At 56.8% G+C, this 20,111-nt stretch overlaps 1 protein-coding gene across 1 annotated transcript in view; it reads right to left on the bottom strand.

Moving 5' to 3' along the window:
- TOM1 (target of myb1 membrane trafficking protein) overlaps positions 1 to 19,583 on the bottom strand; it is a 36,763-nt gene extending 17,180 nt beyond the window's left edge. Inside the window, exons 1-4 of the mRNA XM_081082723.1 lie at positions 19,320 to 19,583; positions 4,033 to 4,117; positions 1,267 to 1,345; positions 196 to 345 (exon numbers count right to left, since the gene is read on the bottom strand). Of these exons, the coding sequence (XP_080938849.1) occupies positions 196 to 345; positions 1,267 to 1,345; positions 4,033 to 4,117; positions 19,320 to 19,371 (366 nt within the window). The 5' untranslated portion in view covers positions 19,372 to 19,583. The remainder of the gene's footprint in view (positions 1 to 195; positions 346 to 1,266; positions 1,346 to 4,032; positions 4,118 to 19,319) is intronic.
- Between the last annotated feature and the right edge of the window lie 528 nt (positions 19,584 to 20,111).

Here is a 20,111-nt window from a genome sequence, read left to right as displayed (position 1 = left end):
TCTGAACGTCCAATCAGTAGACAGCCAAGGTGGCCCTAAACAAGAAACAGATCAAGGCGGCGGCAGCGGCAGTGGCGGCGGCAGCGGCGGCGGCGGCAGCGGCGGCAGCGGCAGCAGCGGCAGCAGCAGCAGCAGCAGCAGCAGCATCATCGGCACCTTTCTCCCCGCCCGCCCCGCCCGCCCGCTAGCACGCACCTGGATGAGGTTGAGCACCTTGTCGTGCACGATGGTGGGGGGGTTGTTCTTGGGCAGGATGGTCCTCACCAGCACGCCCTCCACGAAGTCCTGGCTGGCCACCAGCACGTGGAAGCGGTGCCCACAGTTCTTGACACAGGTTTCTAAGACCTGGAGGCCAGGAGGTGCCGTGAGCACCCGTGAGAGGAGGGGAGCACCCCTGGCCCCACCCTCCCACTCGGCTGATGTCCCAGAGTGCAGCCTGGGAGAGGATGGGGCCTTCTGAGGTGAGACCCGGCCCTCGGAGAAGCAGGGACGATGTGGGATCCGGGCTGGCTTATTGCATGGGCAGAGGGCGGTGTGCTGGCCAGAGGCCCTTCGCTAAGCTAAGTGGCCTCGGTACCCACAGAACCCTGTCCTATGCTCTTTCTGAGCTGAGTACAGTCTGGAGGGAGGTGGCTCTCCAGGTGGAAACCAAAGAGGACTTTCAATCAGGTGGACCCTGCGGTGGAGAGCTTCCCTCCAAGTGTCCTGTTCCTATTCACGGCAGCAGCTGCCTTTACTTTTCAGCGCAGCGGATTCACCTGGATAGAAGGCTCTGTGGCGGAGGCTGGCACAGAGCTCTCAGCCCCACTCCCCAGCAAACCCGCCCTGACAGCCAGGATGCCCACTCATGCCTGGCTCGTCCTGTTGGGGGCAAGGGCTGTCCTCAGCCACCAGAATTTGTTTTATGTTCATTTTTCAGGTGGGACGTTCAGGCGCTATCAGCACCCACCTGTGCCTGCCAGGCTTCCTGCCCTGAGGAAGTGTGGGCTCACCCACAGGCCCTCTGGCCTGGGCTCTCCACAGTTGGTTCCAAGGGACCTGCTCGCTCACCAGCCAGTATGTTGGAGAGAACTTTCCCCCAATGGCCTCCTGCCACTCTGTGACCACCAGCAGTGTAGTCAGGACAGCACTTTGCCCAGGACCCTTCCTTCCCAGCCCTTGGAAAAGGGGCCTCGAGTGGCTAGGTGTCCTGCTGGGCCCAGGGAGCCGACCCCAGTGAACCTTGGTCCGGCCATGGCCAGCGAGCCAGCCAGACGGGGCACTCACCGTGAGAGCCAGCATCACCTCGTGGAAGTTCTTATTCCCCGTGATCCTCTTCTTTATTGCTCGAAAGGCATCTTTGGGACTGGACAGAGGAAAAGAGGAGGGATGGCTGAGGCAGGGGCCGGCCTGAGATCAGGGGCTCTGGAGATGAGACGGCTCCTATGAGCCGCCTCCCTGCTCCTGTCCCTGTTTGCTGTGTGTCCAGCCTCTAATCACATCACACCACCCGCCCCACCAGAGTCCTCGGGTAGATCTCCAATATCCATGGCAGGGACGCTCAGTGTGTGGTCCCGGACCTCCTGAGGGGGGACATGTGAGTGTTGGTTAAAAACCCAGAACCTTGACCCCACTCTTGACCCCTGCACCGAACCTGAGGGGATGTGCGTGCTCACCACGCCCCAGGGGCTTGGGGTGCAGATGGAAGTGAAGAACCTGTGACTGTAGGCAGAGCCCTAATGCCTGTCCTGCCAGCTCCTTGCCCCCCCATCCTTTCCCTCACGCTGGGTCTGGGGACACACCGAACAAGCCCACACGGCCCTGCTCCACAGAAGGCCACATGCTCTGTGGAGCCTGGTGCAGGTGGGAAGTGAGCGGGCCCCGGGGTAGAGCGAGTGGGTATGGGAGGGTGGGGAAGTCTTCTCCGAGGAGGTGGCACTCCAGCTGAGTGAGAAGGACGAGAGGGAGCCCGCTGTGGGGAGCAGGGCAGCGGGTGAGACAGAGGCAAGCGCCTGGACCAGGGCCCTGGCGTGGGAAGCAGGAAAGATGGGCACCCTGAGTGTGGAGGGAAGGGAGGGGCCGAGACATGGTAGGTGGGAGGGTGGATGCACCTCCGTGCAGAGGGCGCCTGAAGACCTTGGTGGCAGCTCTCCCTGTCCCGTCTGTATTTTACTGCCACCCCCATGCCTCACCCCTGCTCCTGCCCCTCAGCCCTGAACAGGTGACATCGATATATTGCCCAGACCGACCACTCTTCCCTAAAAGCCTTTGTGACCCCCAACTCCAGAGCCACATGCTGTCCCCGTCCTCCACCCCCCTGCGTGCACGGCCACGCGGCTCGGACGGGGCCGCGGCTAGAGGCCTCCTAGCGGGCAGGGACGAAGGCCCAGCACGCGGGAGAGGCTGTGGGAGCGTGAGCACGTGGCTGTGAGGGCCTGGCCTGCTGTCTGACCAGGCGTCTGTCTGCCTCTCAGTGCTCACCAGTTCGGACACCCTGACACGGGTCACCCAACAGGAGAGGAGGCGGCAGGAAAGCCTTCCTGGGAACGACTTCCATGAGGGGCTGAGCGTGCAGGCTGTCAGGCTGTGACAGAGGACACTCGGGGTCGTGGGGCCCATCCCAAAAGCTTGAGGCAATTTGCAGCCCAAAACCCAGGCGCAGCTCCTCGCCCTCGGGCTCCTCCTGGGGGGAAGCTGGTGTTCGCTCCTGGCGGGCCGCTCACCTGTGGCCACCTCAGCTCCAAAGGGACCTGTCCTCACTTCTCACAGAGCGGTCCAGAGAAAGGGCATGGCACTGGGATCAGAAGTTCTGGTGTGCGTGCCCTTGCTGTGGGCCTACTGTGTGCCCAGTACTCTGCAAGGAGCCCAGAGTGGATGACAAGGAGGCCACCGCCCAAGGAGGAGTGGGCAAGAGACTGAATCTAGACGCCAAGCTCAGGGAGGCGAGGGTCACGCCAGCTTTGTCACTGCTGGGTCCCCAGGCCTCGTGCAGAGCCTGGAACACAGGTGCTCAAGTCGACAGCACGCACCTGAGGGGGTGTGTCTGAGCCCTTCTCAGTCTGCAAGAACCCGCCGTGATGTCAGCTCTCCCGAATGGTCTTGACTGCCTGATGCAGTTGCCCACAGCCCCTCTTGGGCTCCGAGCTGGGTGCCCCTGCCCGCTCCCCGCCTGCCCCTCTATCACACAGCGTGGCCAGGCCGAGAGGACCCCCACAGGACAACTGGACTCCCAGTGAAGAACGGAGAGGGAAAGGAGATCCTGCTCCAACTGCTGACCCTGATTTTCCACAACAGAGGCCGCGCCAGGCTGCCCTTCCTGCTGGGTGCCTGCCACACCTCCCCCCACCCTTCCTGGATTTCTCTGAGGACAGTGGACGAGCATCCCCGCTCTGCTCCCCTCAGGGCCGTGGGCTTATGGCTAGAATGCCTGGAAAGAGTTAAAGTGACTTGCCCAGGTCCAGAGCTGGTCAGTGCCGGCGAGTCAGAGACCAGGAGCCAGCACCGTGGTGCCTCCCCCACACCCCGAAGTGCAAGCTCGGCAGGGCCCCTGGGCGCTGAGCAGGGCACCGTGGCCCGCGCCCCGAAAATGCTTGGCCATGGCTCACTCAGTTTTGCGTCATCTCCACTGCCCTCCCCGTGATCCCGACCCTCCCTGTGGTTTCACACGTTAAGGAAACAAAAGTCTGTTCTTGCTCGCTGAGGAAGCCGGAGTCCCTAACACACTCCAGCCCACAGGATGCAGAGAGGTACGTGGGCGCCTCCTAATCTGAGCTGCCAGCTGGCCTGGCCTGGGAAGACCTGCCCGGCTGGGGTGCGGCCGGGAGGCTCAATGGGCGGGAGCGTCTGGGGCCACAGGCCAGCCGCACACCTGGCGTCTCCAGGCCTCTCACCCATCTGCCGGGAGGGCTGCAGGACCATGGCTCCAAAATGCGTGTTCCTGCTGGGGTGGGGCTCAGACGGCCTCTGCAGCCCCCTGGCCCCGAGGGGCACACGGGGGTCTGCCTTTGCGCACAGAGGTGGTGGGATGGGGTGGGGGCTCTCTGGCCGGCTTACCCTTCCTCCGTCTCGTTGATGATGTCGCAGATCTCCATGTTGAGGGCCCAGTCCTCGCTCTGCAGGGAGCCATCGGTAGCTTTCTCTGAGGGAAGGAAAGCACAAGTCACAAAGGCGTGTGGGGTCCCAGATGATAAACTCAAGCGGTGGGGTGTGCTGTGGTGATGGGGGTCGGGCGAGAAGAGAGGGAGGACAGTGGATGCTTCCCGGGCACCTAGGATGGCCAGGCGCTGTGTAAGCTATGCCACCTACACTGTCCCGTTTTGTTACTTAATTCTTTTTTTTTTTAAATATATTTTATTGATTTTTTACAGAGAGGAAAGGAGAGAGATAGAGAGTTAGAAACATCGATGAGAGAGAAACATCGACCAGCTGCCTCCTGCACACTCCCCACTGGGGATGTGCCCGCAACCAAGGTACATGCCCTTGACTGGAATCGAACCTGGGACCTTTCAGTGTGCAGGCCGACGCTCTATCCACTGAGCCAAACCGGTTTCGGCGTCACTTAATTCTTATTAGAAGCCACACTGGGCTGGGAGTGCGCTGTCCTGTGACGGCTGAGAAGCCGTGGCTCAGAGCACTGAACGGGTGAGCAGGTACTCGAATCCAGATGCGCTGGCTTCAGAGTGCTTTTTTTCACGTGACAATATAGAGTGTTTTTGGTTTTTTAAAAAAATACTAGTAATGCTTTTGTTAATTTTAGAGAGGAAGGGAGGGGGAGGGAGAAACATTAATTAGCTGCCTTCTGTATGCCCCCCTTTGGGGATCGAGCCCACAACCTGGGCAAGTGCCCTGACCAGGAACTGAACCAGTGACCTTTTAGTGCAGGGGATGATGCTCAACCAACTGAGCCACACTGGCCAGGGCAATATAGAGTGTTCTGTTTGTTTTGATAAATAAACTATTTCGCTGGTGTTCATCACAGGAACGATGATGGAGGACACTCACACATGTTCTTTAAGCGTGAAGCGTTGTCCCTCCACTCGAACACACCACCCTTCTCTAGATTCTTCTCATACAGTGCATTTTTTTAAAAATATATTTTATTGATTTTTTTTTACAGAGAGGAAGGGACAGGGATAGTTAGAAACATCGATGAAAGAGAAGCATCGATCAGCTGCCTCCTGCACACCCCCTACTGGGGATGTGCCTGCAACCAAGGCACATGCCCTTGACCAGAATCGAACCTGGGACCCTTCAGTCCACAGGCCAAAGCTCTATCCACTGAGCCAAACCGGTTAGGGCACACAGCGCAGTTTTTAAATAAGTTCCACCACAGCGCGCACGGACAGTTTTATATGCTGCCTTTTCCAGGCCATATTCCATCACGCAGTACCCCTGGCTGGTACGCTAGGCACACACATGCACTTTTGCCATATGTAAGTGTGTGACGAGACAGGAGTTCATCAGCGCTTTAAGGTTCAGACACCAGGGCCGTCTCCCTGGCTCCCAGACTCTGGCTCCAGGCGTGAGTGCTCATACCCCGCCGGGCTCACGTACCCGCTGGCCCTTCACTGTCAGCCAGCTCTCACCTACCAGGAGTGCTCGATGGACCAGCACATGGACGTGATGTGATGGCACAACCGTCCTGCAAGGGAGGCGCGCATCACCCTGTTCACAGGGACACATAGGCTCAGGGGGCTGCACAGCTGCTGAAGCGCCAGGCCTGCTCATGCGCTGGGGATGCAATGGCGGACCAGATGGACATGGCCCCAACCCTACGGCGCCCAAAGAGGCTGGGCTCTGAGCCCAGGCCTGTCGGGACAGAGGGGGCCGTCTCCGTGTGACTGGGAAGGGTCCTGTTCCAGCCAGGCAGGCAGGCCCATCCCATCCTGTAGGGCAATCCCTGGGCTGGGCCAGCACAGCCAGCTCCCTGTAACTGTGGCTTCTGTGGCTTGGTTTTGAAACTGGCCTGACTTCATTCCACCCTGAGTCCTACCTTGGGCCCTGCGGCCGGATGGAAGCCAGGACGGCCCAGGACACATTCCAGGCAGCTGAGGCATCCAGGTAGGGACCCAGCGGCAGGGAAGGGTTGCTGTATTCCCTGGATTATGGCTGGGGGAGGGATGAGGAAGGGGTCCCTTTAAAAGGGTTGAGAGATGGACTTCTTCACCCTACAATTATGTGGAGTGTGGCTTCTTTGTGTCACACTCTCCACCCTTGGGGACTCACACACTTACTGAGCTAATGGGAAGAACCAAGAATGGACAGGCACCCTCTGAGCAGAGGGTGGACCTACTCTGCGGTTTAGGGGGCAGTGGCTAATCACCATGCAGAACCCGCCCCCTCAGAAACCACGTCTCAGTGACCCGCCACAGGCCGGAAGGATTAGTCACCCGACTCCCGGACTGCTCTCACTGGCACATCCAGCTCCCGACTCCCATCCTCCCATCTCCTCACCCGCCCTCCTCCACTGCCCAGCCGGCCACCACCCGCTGCTCTCGGACCACTGCCTCAGCTCCTCCTGCCTCGCTCCTCCCGTCCATTCACCCTCCTGCCCACACTCAACTTTCTGAGACTTGAAAGTGATTGTGTTCGTCTGGGCCCCAAATCCTTTGAAGGCCCTGAGCTCTCAGCCAGGCCCCAGGCCCTTCAACAACAGCAACGCTTTAGTTTCCGTTATACTAGTACACTCCGCAACACCGGGCACAGGCAGCTGCTCCCAGAAGTGTGACTGCTCCTCACAGACGTGTAAGGTGCACACTACCGCCTCCTCTAACTGACGAGGAAACGGAGGTGCACGCTGTGCCAGGTGGTGAGGGAGGAGCGGCCACTGATGCCACTGGCCCATCTCGCTCAGGGGTCGGGAGCTCTGCTTTCCCAGAGGGCTCCCTGGACCATGCAGGCACCTGCCCCTCCTCCCCGACCCCTGGCTCCACCAGCAAGCCTGAAAGTAGCTCCTCTATCAGATCCCTTCCGACCCCAGCGGCCCTTGACATGACGGACACCCCTCTTCTCCTGGGGGAGAGGGCATGGGTTTAGAAGGGGTTACGGGGGCAGCTGGGATATCTGTCAGGATGCCATCCCGAGGAATCAAGGTGGGTGCAGAGGGACCTCGAGAACGAGTCTGAGCACAGCTGGCAAACTCTTTAGTCCTCATTGCCAGCACTGGGCAGAGCCATTCAGAGGATGGAGTGGTTTTGGGGTGGAGGGAGGAAAAAGGGGAGTTTCAGGTGGACTAAACAGGAAGGGGAGAGGAGGAAGAGAGAGACAGGCCCATCTGAACAATTTCAGTGACGAGGGGGTGCCCAGATCAGGCCCGGCCCTGCCACACGCACCACCTCCCTCCCTCCCTTCAGGTGGGAGTGGACTCAGGACTGGGGAGACTTCCTGAATGAAGATTCCATGAGTTGGTGTGTTCCATTAAGGGCAGAAGTTTAAACCCACAGGAACCTGGGGATATTTGTTTTGTTCTGTGTTTAACCACAAAAGCAACTCAGCTAGCTATTTTAAGAAGAGGGAATAGGAACACGGACAATGGCGACCAGTTCCCAGAGACTGACAGCTGACTTCTGACCTCTGAGCTGTCGGTGGCAACCTTTGATGGCCTGGTAGCAGTTCTGCTCTTGTCCCAGCTCCAGAGGAGGCCAGGCCTCGCAAGCCTCCACCAGCCGCTAGGCCGCACGTTGTCTAGGGCTGGCTGGCCCGTCTGCCTGCTCAGTAACCTGTCCTCTCCATGCTGGGCCTGGTCAGACACCGCCTCCCCAGAGGGCTCCAGAGAGCGGCCTGGCACCGCCTGGCATTGTGGCAAGTGCAGTCAGGTGGGGCAGCGGCACAGGCTTGGAGCGGGACAAGTCTGGCCCCACCTCGTCACTCAGAGACCATGGGCAAGGACCCAAGCCCTCTAAGTGTCCCTTTTCTCATCTGTCAAACCAAGATAAGACTGTTGGCTTCACGGACATTGATTTATCAGCCAGACAATGTCAGGGAAGGAGCAGTGACCAATAGCCACTAGGCACCATGACCTGACTTGGGCTGAGAGCAGGAAAGAGTGGCCACCAAAGACACGTTCTCACCACCTTATGTTGGGGGAGGGAGGGCAGGTGATGATCAGTGCCAGGGAGGGGAGGGGGGAAAAACCGGGGCCCGTGTGGCCCTAAACTCATACACTCTCACCCTGCTCTGCCTGGAGGATGTCTCTTCTGCCTTGGGTGGGCTCTGAGCTCTTGGGGACATCTCTCTCTCACCAGCCCTACTCTCCGGTGGGGCAGAAAACAAGTTCGGTCAATGTTTGTAGAAGGGCTGGCTGAGCCTCCAGATGGCCTCGCTGCTCCAGGTCACTGCTGAGTCCCCTTCCACCCCTACCCCCACCCTGGATAGCGCTCTCTGTTCCACTGACCCTAAGCTCCCCCTTTCCACTCCTGAACCCTTGATACTGGGATGTTTCTTACAAAGGACGGCCTCTCAGAGTTCAGTTGGCAGCTTTTCCTTTTTACACTCCATGATGTCTTAGATTCAATGAAATACGGTCTGTAAATAGCAAGGGAATGCCTTCAAGGCCCATGCGGAAAGCAGGCCTAGTCCCCCAGTTCCCTGACCAGGGGACAGGGACAGACCGGGAGCTGGCTGACCAGGTGGAGAAGACAGCCACATGCTGCTCAGCTCTGGGCGGCTCCCACAGGCCCTCTCCTGAGAGCCCCCTCCGATGACTGCCCCCTCCGCGAGTGCACGCACAGTCATTTCCTTTTTAGTCATTTCACATTTACTGATGCCGTTTTTCCAGCGTAAAAGTCACGTACTCATATCACTCAAAGGACCCACAGTGACCCTTTGTGAAGATTTTTATCTAGTCTTGACTGTTTTCAGGCTTTAAAAACACATCGGTACAAGTTTTAAAGTGTATAATAGTACTTGTGGCCGTGCGCACGAATCTGTGCGCGAGTAACTTGCTGCCGCTTGCCTCAGCTGGCCACCCACCCACCCACCACTGCTGGTAGCTCTTCGCTGCTTATAGCTCTCTGGCCCGCTGCCCTGCCTTCCCCTCCTGTAGCTCTCTGCCCACTGCCCCACCCTCCTGTAGCTCTCTCTGCTTGTAACTCACTGCCCCGCCCTCCTGTAGCTTTCTACCACTTGTAGGTTGGTCGTGATGTTATGGCGTAATGGATAATTAGCATATTCCTCCTATTATATAGGATTATGGCTATGGTTTGTTTGTATTAAAATAATAACCCTATTCCATAACTTTTAGAGACACACTGAAATATTGATGAATGACAGATGATGTTTGGAATTTGCTGTAAGTAACACCCCTCTGTTTACTTTCCCACCCTCCATCTGCCTCTGCCCCGAGGGTCCCTTAGCCCCTCCACTCTGGCACCTGCCTTCTGCATGCCTTCTTCCTGCCACCTGTTTCCCTCGCTGCCCTCCCCCTATGCTCCTGAGCTGCTGTTGTATGTCCAGTTCTGTGCCAGGTGCTGGAGGAGCAAAGATGGAGAACAGAATCCCAGCCCTTGAGGTGGTACTAGTGGTCAGAGTAACAGCTGGACAAGCATTCTTAGTGCAAAATGGACAAGTGAGAGGACGGAAGTCAGTTCCAGGTCCTGTGGAGCTGCGAGGAGGGTGAGCACCAGCGAGGGCACCGGAAGGTTCAGCAGGAGGTGCCGTGGGAGTGAGCGTAGAGCATGAGCTCCCGGCCTGGAAGGTGGAGGAGAGGTTCCGGTGGAGGAGAGGCATGAGCTGAGTGAATGAATCAAGGAGGAGTCAACAGGACGGTGGGAAGAAGGAGGGCTTGAGGGACTGGGACAGGGATCTGAGGGAGCCTGGAGGTCCCAGGAGGAGTGAGGCAGCCAGGGGAGAAGGGAGTGGCTGCTGAGGCAGAGGGACAGACCAACCTCAGGCTGGAAGGAGGGACTCAGGCAGGCAAGCACACCAAGCCCCACAGCGGCAGCTGCCTTCCTGGCCCACCCAAGAGCCGTCCCTTCCTTCTCACTGCCCAAAGCAGCCATCTCATACCCCAGGGTGCCTGGGCCAGAAGTGGGCAAGCGACCGGTTCTGACCCCTGGGGAGTAAGGGCACATCTGCTGGGTGGCACTGCTGAGAGGCGCTGCTGGGACACAGGGGCACAGCCCAGGAGGTAAAGCCTTTTCTCTCCTTCCTTCCTTCCTTCCTTCCTTCCTTCCTTCCTTCCTTCCTTCCTTCCTTCCTCCCTCCCTCCCTCCCTCCCTCCTTCCCTCCCTCCCTCCCTCCCTCCCTCCCTCCCTCCCTCCCTCCCGTGAGAGGCTAGCATGGGAGCATGGTGCCTGGGATGTAAGCCTGGGAGGTGACTAGCTCAGACCAAAACAACATGCTAAGGACAGAGAAAGAGCCTGGATGTTAAAGACATCATTGACTGTCGCACCAACCCTGAAACCACCTGCCTTCAGACTTCTTGTTAGGCAAGTATCCAGAGTGGTGGTGGGCTCGGCCTATGGTGGCCGGGTCCTTGTCACCTGTGGCCGAGGCCCCCTGACTGACAGCTCTGTGGTGCCCTGACTTCCCCACAGGACTGCTGCACTCTGGAATCAGAGCTACCCTGGGCCTCACAGGCGCTGTTGGCCAGACGCTGGGTGGAGAGCTGGCCCAGCCCTTCTCCCTACTTCCTCCTCTTACCCTGGCCTTCTGCCCGTCAGTCCTACTCCTTCAGGGTTCTGTGTTCCTTCCAGGAATGTGCGTTTCCCCACGCCTCCATCTCAACTCTCCTAAGCCCAGCTCAAGGTGGATCTCTCCCTGTGGAGCCTGCTCTGACCCCACAGGCTGCTCCTTCACTCTGGGCCAGCAGCATTTCGCACAGACCACAGCTACAAGCTCTGTTTCGTGGAGTCGGTAAAATACCTCTATAGTACTGATTTCTTTGTCTCTCCCATTAGGCTGTGAGCTCAAGGGTGGAAATTATAGCTCATGAATCAACAAATTCTCTACACTAGACGGGACCTGCAGTAAATGTTTGCTGAATGACTGAATGAAGGATGAGTCCATGTTCATCAGCACAAGAAACCTTTGTAAGACTTTAATTTAAATGAAATATCCCCACCTTTTGGCCCCCATGGACTCCTTAATAGCTTATGTGCAGAAACCACGAACTTTCTTCAAACGGGCAGTCCTGTGACTATTTTTGGAAAGTATTGTGCCCTTCCTAACCTGCCCCATGCTAAGTAATCTGCCCTATGCTAAGTAATCTGCCCCCCCCCCATGCTAAGGAATCTGCCCCCCCATTCTAAGGAATCTGCCCCCCATTCTAAGTAATCTGCCCCCCCCCATGCTAAGTAATCTGCCCCCCCATGCTAAGTAATCTGCCCCCCATTCTAAGGAATCTGACCCCCATGCTAAGTAATCTGCCCCCCCATGTTAAGTAATCTGCCCCCCATGCTAAGGAATCTGCCCTCCCTGCTAAGGAACCTGCCTCCCCATGTTAAGTAATCTGCCCCCCATGCTAAGGAATCTGCCTCCCATGCTAAGAAATCTGCCCCATGCTAAGTAATCTGCCCCCCATGCTAAGTAATCTGCCCCCCATTCTAATATCCTGCTCCTATAAACATAGCACCTGGACCTGCTCTAGAGCCTTCCCATGCTGACTGATCCTGCTGGGACGCAGGCCAGCGGCCCTCCATCCGGAAACTCGGAACTCGCTTACCTGCTCACGCTGGAATGGTATTGTATTAAGGCACCTGGAACTATAGTAGATATTTATTAACCCCACGACATGGAGGGGACTCCAAGAGTCTGTCGTGAAGGTACTTTCCCCTGGTCCATGGTGTTTAGCTTTTCTAGTCTCCTCGCAGCCAGGAGTGGCCCTGTGACCCTGTGACCCTGCGCTGGCCTGAGACAAACGTGGAATTCCTTTGGCAGCTGCAGCTGGGGCCTTGCCTGTGCTTCCTGTTCCGGGAGGCAAGCACCGGGATGAAACCATGTGCTAAAGGTGGGAGGGGGTGGAGGACGGGGGAAACATAGACAGAACCATCATGAGAACCATCATGAACACACTTGTTCTAGAATCTAGATGGACCCAGACATTTTCACTCAAAAGGAAATCCAGCAGGTCCCTTCAGTTCTGTGGGGAAGCAATGAGGTAGCCAAGTTTGGGTGTGGGATCTGGCCACAGACACATCCCAGTTCAAGTCCTCACCGGGGGTGTGCCGGGAGTCAGTCCTCTGGGCCTCCCTTCCCCCCTGCGGAATGGGACTAAGGCACTCACTCACCTTGCGGGGCTGTGTGAGCGCGAATGAGAGAATGCACTTTAAATGCTTGGTCTCCTATCTAGCACACAGCAAGCACTAAAACAAACATTTTCGACTACAAATGCAGACTACCACCCTCTGCCCCCACGCCTCTCCCCAGCAAAACTGTCTTGAAGCCAACTTTTCAAACGAACAGCCCTTTCCAGACCGGGCTTGGAAAGTTGCACCCGTTTCCTAAGCTGCTGAGCAGTCTTTCTTCAAACCCTGGCTGCCTCTCCCCTGCCATTTCTGTAACCACAGGCCGCAAGAGGAAGCCTAAAATACTCTACAAAGACAGCCCCCAATGTCCCAGTTGATGTAACAACTGTAGTGCCCAAATGAAAATTATCTCAGGTTAAGGAGTTTTTTTTTTTTATTAATGTTTGGAGAGAGAGGAAGGGAGAGGGGGGAGGGGGGAGAGAGAGAGGCATCGGAGAGTGGAATATCGATTGGCTCTCCCACATGCCCCGCACTGGCGTTTGAGCCTGTAACCTGGGCACGTGCTCTGACCGGGAATTGAACCAGCAACCCTCAGTGCACGGGAGGACACCCAAGAACCAAGCCACACCAGCCAGGGCAGGTGAAGGAGGGTTTTAAAAGCCTATCCAGATAAGAGAGAGCAAGGCTGTGAAGCAGAGGCTTGAAGTGGCTGGCCGAGGTGTATGTGACATTCTTTTTTCCTCCCCCAACCTGTGTGTGAAAGATTCTCTCTCTCTCTCTCTCTCTCTCTCTCTCTCTCTCTCTCTCTCTCTCTCTCTCGGACTGGCTCTGTGATCAAGTCAAAAACCTACAAGTAGGCCTGCGGGCTGGAGACCAGGGAACAGGCACAGCTCAGGCCCAAAGGTCGCCTGGCAGAATTCCCTCTTTCGGGGAGGCCAGTCTTTCTTCTATTAAGGTTGTCAACGGACCGGCTGTGGCCCACCACTACAGAGGGTAATCTGCTTTCCTCAGCACTAATCTCATCTAAAAACTACCTTCACAGAAACATCTAGAATAAAGTTTGACCAAATATCTGGGTCCCATCGCCCAGCTAAGTTGCACATAAAGCTAACCACCCCAGGGGTTTACAGTAACCAATGCAAACAAGTTCCACTCCAACAGGGGACAACTCCGTCTGTCCTTCAGTTCTCCACTGTCAGCCTCCTGCGGTCTGGCTGGCCCCCTGCCCCTCTTCCCCCCTCCCGTCCTCCCTGCTCTACCTGCCCCACCAGGAGCGAAGCCCAGTCTGTCCTTGGGGCCTGCACAGCAGTTTGGCTCTCCATCAACTGCCAGGTTCCCACAGTCCATCAAGGCATCAGTCCCTGGGAGGCTTTGTCACCTGCCTGGGGACACAGCTAGGAAGGGTGGAGCTGGCATTTACACCCAGATGTTCTGACACAGAAGTCTGGGTTCTGACCCTACTCAGACTGCTTACATCTGAAATGTGCTACCCAGGATCATGTTAGATGGTCTCACGGGTACATTTAAAGACATTTCTAGACTTAAATATTCAATTTAATGTGGACTAGGAAAAGAGCATGAACTAACTCATCAAAGTAATGATTTCATGGGTATAATTACACAGGAAGAGGCCGAATTTAAAAAGGTGAGCCAACAAAAGGAAAACACCATGAAAATAAAACTGAAGGCAGCCCGGGGCAGATATAAAACATCAGGTGGTGCCCGAAGGAGGAGCCTGGAGAGCCTAGCCTGGATCCACAGCCCTGGGCGAGGAGGTAAGGAGTTAACTGGTCCTGAATCCTCCTGCTGCTCATGGGTGATGGCCCCATAGACGACACTGAGGGATTTTGTTTTTTTCCCCCTAAAATCAAAAGAGCGGAAATCCGGGACTCTACTCTTATTTCTTTGAGCTCAGTGAGGGAACAAAACCTATTCATCAGCTCCATCCACAGGGGCAGTCAAAGGCTCCAATTCCCAAGTGAGAATCGGCTCTCCCCACACCCTGAAACCTGACCTGTGAATGTGGCTGCCACCCAGCCAGTGACTGCTCTTTCTCAGTGACGCCGAGACCGACACAGGCTGCACGAGAGTCAGGGCCCCGGGTTGGCACCCTGGCTCTGCCACTAACCCAGACTGTGCCCCAGCAATGATGATCCACCAATGAAAACCACACTGGCTAACAATTATGGACACGTATAGTCTGGCAGGCACCGTGCCAAATGCTTCACAACATTACAACACAACAACCCCGACTAACTAACAGGTGCTATTATTATCCTTATTTTATAGGCAGGAAACTGAAGCACAGAGAGGTGCTTAACTTAACTCAAGAGCCCTTTCTCGACATCATTCCCTGTGACCCTGAAGACAGACTTTGGCTCCAGCACTTGGAGATCAAGGAGTCAGAGCTTCCTGGCAGCTGTGGGAAGGGGTAGAGATTCTGACTCAGGGGGCCCACGGCTGGAGTGACCTCAAGCATCCCTGATGTGGGCGCCCCAGGCCCCCACTTTGAAGACACTGTTCTCCAACGTTCTGTCTCTGGCCAGCTGGTCTGACCCAGAGGCCTGCAAACTAGGAGCCCATGTGCCAAATGCAGTGTTTTTGTAGGGCCAATCGAAGTAAGAATGGTCTTTACACCTTTAAATAGTTGGGAAAAATCCAAAGAATAATATTTCATGATGTGAAAATTACATGAAATTCAAATTTCAGTGTCCATAACTAAGGTTTGATTGGATACAGTCACGTTCATTCATGGACAGATGCAGCCGCCTCTGCTTCTGTAAAATAACGGCAGAGTTGGGTAGTTGCAACAGAGGCCAAATGGCCCACAAAACCAGAAGTATTACTACTGATCCTTTACAGAAAAGTCTGCAGAGACTGGCCTAGTCCACCCCCCAGCCAATGCGGGACTCCTCTTTACAGTCCCTTCCCTCTGGCCTCTGCTTTCACACCTCCAGTGGTGGGGAGCTCACTACCAAGCCAGGCAGCCAGTTCCATCTCTGAAAGGAGGTAGGGACAGCTATCTGTGCTGGCACTGGACTCTCTCTGAGCCTTGTGGAATCAGCCCTGTCATTCCTCCACAATGGCCATCAGTTCCTCTCTTCCCTCTGGTATCAATCCTTCCCTGTCCTCACCTGTCCCCTCAGTTGTTCCCCACCGATCCCCTGGGGAACAGGGAGAACAGCAGGTGGCTCTGCTACCTGACAGACAAGGGCGCGGGCGATGCAGAGGGAGCGTGGCAGGAACAGAGCTGGAGCTGGACCCAGGGTTCCCGCCTCCCAGCCTGGTGGCCCCTCGACGACGTTGCTTGAGCGTCCAGTTTGGTTTTCAGCTCATCACTCCCAAAATGGCATCCCAGAGGGCCCGAGGTATGCTCTCCCTAGTGGACACCTGTGGTCTCCTGTCCACGATTCCTTCTTGTGGCTCGGCTTTTGTGGCTCCAAGAGCAGCTCTCCCATCCACCCCAGGGTTCAGCCTTAGGCCCTGAGATCTCCCATCACATCCAGCTACCCGTCCCCCTACCCCGACGACTGGGGGCTGGTCCCCAGAGTGCCCACATTTACAGTCGCTGCTGGTGTGCCACTTGCTTTCATGAGTCCGCTGGGTCTCTGGCTCAAAGACCAGCGGTGAGGTGACAGCCAGAAACTGAAAATGGATTGGTGGGTTGCCTTCTGACGTCTGTCTCTAAGATGTGGCCAGTGACATGGGCCCTCAGAGAATACCTGGGAAAGGTTTTGAAATCCTTGGAAGAAGGCGGCTGTGTCAACACTGCCTAGTCCTAGTTCTCCCGGATCCTTTCAGCCACAGCCTGCGCTCCTGGGAAGTCTCCTACTCTCAGGTGAGGGAGGGTGACCTGGAAACCGGCCAGACCCTCGTGTGAGTCACAGCCGGGAAACCTAATCTGTAGGTAGAACAGTAACTGTGGATCTTGAAGGGTGGGACTGATGTAAATTTCAACTAAGCAGTGGTCAGCCAGAGGCAGCGTGATGAGGATGCAAGAGAGGAGCCTGGCTCTGTGTCCGGACTCCCACCCTGATGAGCTGTGAGGCCTCGGGCAGTGATACCTTCCCTTAGACTTTTGGTGAAAAGGGGAAAGATAGGCATATCTTATAGGGCCACAATGAAGAGTTATACAGAGGAGACTGGCATGGCACCTGGCACGTGATATTTGCTCACAAACTGTTACCTTCCTTTTCCCCTAACATAATGGGACAGTGCCCTGCTGGTGTGATGATGGTGGAAATAATACAAATGATGATGGTGACAGCAAGAGCTACGGTTTCACGCCCCCCGGCAAGGTGCCAGGCTCTCTCCAGGGATATCTCACTTCATTCTCACACCCACCCTGAGAGGTAGATGCTGGTATGACCACCATTCCACCGCCGAGGAAGCGGAAGCTCAAGCGCAAAGGCAGACAGCGAGGGAGCCTGAGCGCTGGGGTGCTTTTGAGAGAGCACAAAAGCAATGGCTGGACCTGAAGGGGTCAGAGAAGACCTCAGGGTGAGGTGACGATGCCTGGGGTCGGAAGGGTGCACAGAGGGGCAGGTTGAGGGAGCAGCACCGGAGCTCTGTGAGTGGTACCCCTGATGAACACCATTAGAACCACTGTGCCTGGGGACGCCAATTCTACGGGGCTCTACTCTCAACAGGGACGGAGTCGGCAGCCTTGAGATTATTTCACTCCTGCAGTTTACAGAAATACAAGCAGCTAAAACTAGGGCACCAATAATCACAGATATCGGTGGTACTTCTGCTTCTTTATCTAAAAGAAAAAATATGGAATACTGAGAGCATTAACTCAATGGCTGATATTCTTCATTTAATTTTACTTTTACAGCCTCTTCTGCTTTGGTGCAAACCTCAGTGGCTCTGGGGATTTCATCTGAGCTTTCCTATCATTTCACTGGGATCCGGGTGAGTCACACTTTCCAGCTTCCCCTCTCTGGGCCTCAGTGTCCTGTGTAAAATGAAGGCGATGGGCCCAGCCGGTGTGGTTCAGTTGTTGAGCGTCGACCCATGAACCAGGAGGTCACGGTTTGAATCCCTGTTGGTGGAGTGCAGGAGGCAGCCGATCGGGGATTCTCTCTCGTTATTGATGATTCTCTCTCTCTCCCTTCCTCTCTCTGAAATCAATAAAAACATATTTTTAAAAAATGAAGGCGATGGGCTGGAGTAGAGATTTTCAGTATGTGGTTTCCAACCCAGTGTCATCAGCATCCCCTGGGACCTCGTTAGAAATACCAATTCTAGGGCTTTACCCCAGACCTCTGGGGTGGGGCCCCACCTGCCATAAGGGTTAGCGTTAGACGAGCCCCAGGGTAAGGACCCCTCCCGCAGCAACACTTGGCTTGTGCTTTAAGGCATTATGATTTGGATAGTCTTTCTTGTCCAAGGAGGCCACACTTGAGCATAGGAAGAGAAGCTGTTTTCTCTGACCACGAGGGCCCCGAGTCCAGGCCAGCCTCTCTAGAAAGCCTCGGGAAGATGTGGCTGACTTGGCCAGACTCTCTTTTTTAAAGTAGCGCGTCTCAGACTTGGCATGTGTTGAAAGCAGCCCCATTTGTAGTTGGCGAAACAGAGATGAAAGGAGAGCTGCGTTCTCTTTTCAGCTCCCAAACAGAGACTCCCTGGGGGTGTGCTGGGGCGCGGGGGGAGGGGGGCAGTGGGAGGGGGGCGGTGGTCCTGAGCAGTCAGGCCCCCTCCCGGGTCCAGGAGCTTCCGGTGAGCACATCCTCTGCCGCCACACCCTCTTGGGGAGGTTTGATGACACCGCCTCGGAAGGGCCATTAACAGCCACGGTGGCGATTACAACACAGAGCTGGTCCGGAGACCTAAGTGAGGCCTGGCTCCCAGGACAGAACGAAGGGAAAGAGAGTTCTGCCTACAAGATCCAAGATCCAAAGTTCCCAGTCTGGATTTCAGGCTGAAAAACAGCCAAGAAGCGAAGAGAGGATGTCACTGAACCGCCTGCGGTTTCCTCATGCAACAAGGAGGCTCAGCCAGGCTGTTCCCGGGTGAGTGTCAGCTGTCTGGGGCTCGGCCTGTGCGTCCTCCCATGGGGTGCGCAGGAGTGAGCACCCACGAGACCTGCTGTCCAGCCATTTGAGGGACCGCTCTCTGCCCTGCCCGCCCCGCGCGCCCCCCCCCCCCCCCCCGGCCCCGCCGAGCCTCACTTGTTGGCATTTCAGTAACAATGGTAATAAACATGACCTCCTTTTATATAGCACTGGCAAGGAGCCGGGCACCCGTTCTAATTAACGAGTCAATCTTCACAACCACCCCACGGAGAGAGGGGCCATTGTGATCCCCTAATTACAGGAGAGGAAACCTAGGCAAGGGCGGTAACGTCACAGAACCAGCATGTCTCCCGTCCACAGGGAATCGGGAGTCAGGAGACCTGGACTCCGTTTGGCTGTGCCACCCACCGAGGGACGCGGGAGGCGCGATCAGGTGGTTCCTACGGCCACTTCCAGCCCAGAGCGCCGGCCACTCTGCGTCCAGCTGATGCCGGTGGGCGCGGGCTGCCCAGGAGGGCACGTCCCGAGACCTCGGCCTCCAGGACCGGCCGCCTCGTCCAGCGGGCTCCCAGGGTCTAGCCGGGGCCCGAGGCAGGGCTGCCTAGCACCCTCCCCCCCGCCCCCACAAGTCGCCGCCCAGGCGCCAAGCCCCAATCTCCGATCCCAGGAGAATGGGCTTCTAGCCCTTCTCAGGTATCTGTGTCTGGAGGGCCCGGCGAGCCAGGAACGAGAGGGCCAGAGACCCGGCGGCGCGCCCTGGGTTGGGGAAGAGACGACGACACACCGAGGGAACCAACGACTGCAAAACCACGTCGTCCCTTTAACCCTTCAAACTTTCTCCCTGGATTCGCGACCCCAGCTGCCGTCCATTGGCTGAGCCGCGAGAGGACCCGCCCTCTCTCTTTACCTACTGGCTGTCGTAGGCACCCATCACGACGCGAGGCTTCCTAATGGGCCACAGTTTTTGTCAATCAAGAGGGGCGGGAGACGGGGCGGGGCCAGGTCTGGGAGAGACGCGCCAGCCTCGTTCCCCTCCCGGCCTCCCTCCGGTGTGCGGCTGGGGACCTCGGGCGCCCGAGGGGGCTCAGGCTGGGAGCGGAGCCTCGCGGCAGGGCTGGGCGAGGCTCCGGGGACTCACCGATGCGCTGTCCCACCGGAGAGCTGAACGGGTTCCCCAGGAGAAAGTCCATCGCCACGGCTGCCGCTGCCACCAACCCGTGATATCAGCTGACAGCAACCGCCAGCGCCGCCGACCCGTCACGTGACGCGCCGGCTGGCCCGCGAGGAGGCGCCCGTGGGGGCGGAGCGGAGCGAGTCTGGAATTGGACACAGGCCCCACCCCTGAGGAGGGTCGGCACTCCGAGGGGGAGGGCAGTGACCTCACTGAGGCTCACTTGCCGTCGACGGACGTCACGCACGACGTTGGGCGGTAGGGGGCCTGGGGGCGTGGGGCTCCCTAAGCCACGCCCCCAAGGCTTATTTAAGGTTTAGGGGCGTGGCCTGACGGTCTTGTAACGCACCTGGAAAACCGGGTCTCGGCGCAGAGCCGTGACTTGGGTAAGGTTACAGAGCAAGCTCGGACGCAGCGCTCACTTTTAAATGTCTCAATCGTTGGGACGTCACGGTGACTGCACACCCACCGAGGGGTAGATACCCTCTCTGGCCTGTTGTCTTCCTGTCCGAATAGGACTCTTCCCATCTGAGGTCGAGGTCTCCCAGGTGCAAGCTGAGGCCTGCTTGCAGCCTCGTATCTCAAATAGGAGACAAGAGCCAGGAGTTTGCGCTCCCTGGACAGGAAGCCAACCCAATAAATTCAGCTTGGGACGGGCTAGCGCTCCAGGTAGCAGAAAGCACGCAGAAGTCGAAAACAGTGCCTGGGACCCATCTCTGCCATTAATTTACAGAGTGATTCGAACAGCTTCCCATTTTC

The sequence above is a fragment of the Myotis nattereri genome (genome assembly GCF_964212035.1).
Source record: "Myotis nattereri genome assembly, chromosome: 2".
Taxonomy (NCBI): Eukaryota; Metazoa; Chordata; class Mammalia; order Chiroptera; family Vespertilionidae; genus Myotis; species Myotis nattereri.
Note: the sequence above shows the minus strand (reverse complement) of the source record. Positions and strands in the feature narration are given on the sequence as shown.